Source organism: Arachis ipaensis, chromosome B5, assembly GCF_059453495.1.
Source record: "Arachis ipaensis isolate K30076 ecotype BB chromosome B5, ASM5945349v1, whole genome shotgun sequence".
Classification (NCBI taxonomy): Eukaryota; Viridiplantae; Streptophyta; class Magnoliopsida; order Fabales; family Fabaceae; genus Arachis; species Arachis ipaensis.
Genome location: NC_142440.1, coordinates 8,551,735 through 8,555,471, shown reverse-complemented (window position 1 = coordinate 8,555,471; position 3,737 = coordinate 8,551,735). Strand labels below are relative to the sequence as shown.

The 3,737-nt window shown below is 29.5% G+C and overlaps 1 protein-coding gene across 1 annotated transcript; it reads left to right on the top strand.

The window, feature by feature from the left end:
- The first annotated feature begins 2,633 nt into the window (after positions 1–2,633).
- LOC148563315 (zinc finger BED domain-containing protein RICESLEEPER 2-like) lies at positions 2,634–3,378 on the top strand. Its single transcript, XM_088486731.1, has 2 exons — positions 2,634–3,267; positions 3,368–3,378. Exons 1-2 carry the CDS (start codon positions 2,634–2,636, stop codon positions 3,376–3,378), a joined length of 645 nt encoding a protein of 214 aa, XP_088342857.1.
- Positions 3,379–3,737: the final 359 nt, after the last annotated feature.

The following is a 3,737-nucleotide window of genomic DNA, read 5'->3' as shown; positions in this document are numbered from 1 at the left end:
TTTTTAGTAAATATTTATAGTATATAATAATAGGTAAAAACTCACATGCAGTTGTCTTTATATGAAGTTGATAGTTGAAAATCGTTAGATGATATTTAATCAAACTTGTCAAATCACCTAACTATTCTTAAATATCAACTTCATATGAAAACAACTGTATGTGAGTTTTCACCTATAATAATATAATAATACAATAAATATAAACTAATTAATAAAATATTAAAATTTAAAAATGATAATTATTTATATAAAAATAAAATAAAAGTACTTATAATTAAAAAAAAATTAAAATTTATATAATTATTTAATTATACCGAATTAACCGATTTGATTAATAACCTACCAATTGAACCAATAAATTAATAATTTAGTAATTTAACTGGTTCGATTACCGGTTTGATTCTCACAACTATGTTACGTTATAAAATATTTTTTTTGATGGGATAGGAGTAAAATATAAACAATGGTTACCTATCATTAGAATTAGAAATTTAGAATATATCTCAAAATTATTAAAGGAGTCAACTAAAGATGACTCAAATTAGCGTTTTTATTAAGGAATACTTCCCAAACTTTTACAATCCAATCCATGATAAGTCGATAATCTTTTAATTTAAATAAAAAAAGGATTTTGATTATTAGCCAATAGCCAGCTGGATAATGAAAATAAACAAAATTAAAGCTTATTGTATATTTGAATTCATATTTAATTAAATGAGAAAAGTTAGAGACCAATGTATTTTATTAATATTAGTTAATATTTTTGGCAATACTTTATTTATATATTATTAGAATTTATGATTTAATATTTATAATTTAATATTTAAGATATAAAATTAACTAAATATTAATTAAAAATTATAAATTTTTTAGTCATATAATATTATTTTAATTAAATATATTCAAATCAAAATCTAAACATACTCTAATTCTTGATGTAATTTATTATTGATTCTTTTTAGAGAAATTAGTTTTATTATATCTATTAAAACAATCGTGGGTTGGAAGTGAGTTGAGATAACCCAAGTTTAAGTTTGGCTCAAGAAAATTGAGCTTGACTCACGATTCGATTCATTAACAATTGAGCATATTTTTTAATCTCAAGTTCGACCCACCGAAAATTCACGAGCTGACTCAAATAATAGAACATAATTTATAATTCTATATCAATAAATTATAACATATATATTTAAAAGAATCAATATTATATATTGTTTGTCTATTAATAAATTATAAATTTTGTATTTATGTCCTATATTAAAATTATATGGTGAATACTATCCTACCCTCTCTAAAATAACATGTAAATTACCCTCTTTGATGTGACATATTTTAATTGGGTGTTTATTTTAACTTGAGTTACTTTAATCTCATGAGAGTTAATAATATCTTGGAAGACGGTGACGGCCTGATTGAAGAAGAAAATGGAACACCCAATAAGAGTATAAGACGGTGATATTTAGGAGGCACAACGACGACGACAAAGGAGTGGGAAGGAGTAAACGCAATTAGAGAGAGTTGGAGTACCTTTTCTAGAAGAATGATTTCGGAAGAGAAAACAAGACACCCAATGAGACGGTGATGCTTGGGAGGCGTAACGACGACGATGAAGAAGTACAATGGGGAGGAGTAAACGCAATTAGAGAGAGTTGGGATACCTTTTCTGGAAGAATGATTTGGGAAGAGAAAATAAGACCCCCAATGAGACGGTGATGCTTGGGAGGCATAATGACGACGACGAAGGAGTAGGGAGGAGTAAACACAATTAGAGAGAGTTAGAGTACCTTTTCTAGAAGAATGATTTGGGAAGAGAAAACGAAACACCAATGAAACGGTGATGCTTGGGAGGTGCAACGACGACGAAAGAGTAGAGAAGGTAACTCAAGTTAAAATAAACACCCAATTAAAATGTGACACATCAGAAATGATAACTTACATGTTATTTTAGAGAGGGTATGATAGCATTTACCAAATTATATATAAAAATATAAAATTTTAAATAATTAAGATAATTAATATATATAATTATATTTACTATTTCATATGTATATATATAATATTAAAAGTATAGATTAAATGTATATAAGATATGTCTTCTCGGCCAATGAGTAATAGCTCAAATGGCATAGTCTTCCCATACTCAATTAAGAGGTTGCGGGTTCGAGTCTCATATCTTTGGTAAAAAAAAAAAAAAGATATGTCTTCTCGCAACACCTAAAAGAGAAGAAAAATTTAAGAAAACATGTGTGCAACTTAAAATACCCTACACAAAAAATCTTTGTCTTGATTGTAAAACTAGGTGGAATTCAACATTTTTGATGCTTGAAGTTGCAATTATGTATAGAGATGTATTTGAAAGATTGTCATTGCGTGAGAGTCAATATAAATCTTTGCCTAGTGAAAAGGATTGGGATATGGCAGATGAAATTTTTCAAAGATTGAGGGTGTTTTTTTATGTGACTGAATTATTTTCTGGAACAACTTATCCTACATCAAATCTTTATTTTTCTAAGGTTTATGTGATTAAGTTGGCTTTGATGGAGTGGAAAAATTGTGGAAATGAGATAATTGAAATGATGGCTACTAGTATGATAACTAAATTTGAAAAGTATTGGGGTGTGATTAATACAGTTATGGCTATTGGGACTCTTTTGGATCCTAGGTACAAGATGTATTTATTAAATTTCTTTTTTCGTAAAATATATGGTGAGACAGAGGCATGTGTTGTAATTGGTCAAGTGAAAAGGGTAGTGCAAGATTTAGTTTTAGAATATGCAACAAAAGGAAGAGAGAGAGACCAAGCTGCTCAATTAGATATGCCGCCACCACCATCAATTCCTTCAAGTTTAAAGGGGAGGAAGTTCAGTCATGAGGATTGGCAAGCTGATTTTGCTGCACATGTAAGTGAGGAATCCACATTTATTGATATAAAGAGTGAGTTGAATTATTATCTTGAAGAGAGACCGGTACCACAAACTGAACATGATTTTGATATCTTAAATTGGTGGAAGTCAAATGGAGCGAATTTTCCTACTTTGCAAGCTATTGCTAGAGATTTTTTGGCGATTCCTATCTCTACCGTTGCCTCTGAATCTTCATTTAGTATGGGTGGTCGATTTGTTACGCCACATCGTAGTAGGTTGCGTCCGGACACATTAGAGGCTCTAATGTGTAATCAAGATTGGCTTTGGAATGAACTTGGCACTACAACTAACATAGGATTTGAGTGCTACACAATTCATAACATTGAAGGAGATGTTGACATAAGTAAACTATTAAATTACATATAACACACTATGTTTTTATATTACTGATTTATTGAGTTATTATATGATTTTAACTTTAAATTATTTTCTTGTCAATGTAGGATTCAAGTAAGTCGGAATCTACCATCACTACCATTATGGGATGAAAGGAAGATTGAGATGGTGGAATTATGTTTTTATGATGTCATGAACTTTATTTTGTTGTTTATGAATATGGTTGGTTGTTTATGTAATATTTGATTGTTTATGGATATGTTTGGATGTTTATGTTTGTTGTTATTGCTATTTAAGTCTTTAAAGACTATGGATATTATGTTTGTAATGATAATTGAAGATTATCTTTGATTTTCTCTAATTTTTTCTATTTTTCTCAATTTTTACTAATTTTTACAAAAATCCGCGGAGATTCAGGTCCCCGGCGGATACGGGGTCCTCGTTACCCGTCATGGGGACGGGGCAGGGACGGGGACA

Excerpts from the sequence above, each read along its gene's own strand:
- LOC148563315 (XM_088486731.1), top strand. The coding sequence starts at position 2,634 with ATGGCTATTGGGACTCTTTTGGATCCTAGGTACAAGATGTATTTATTA.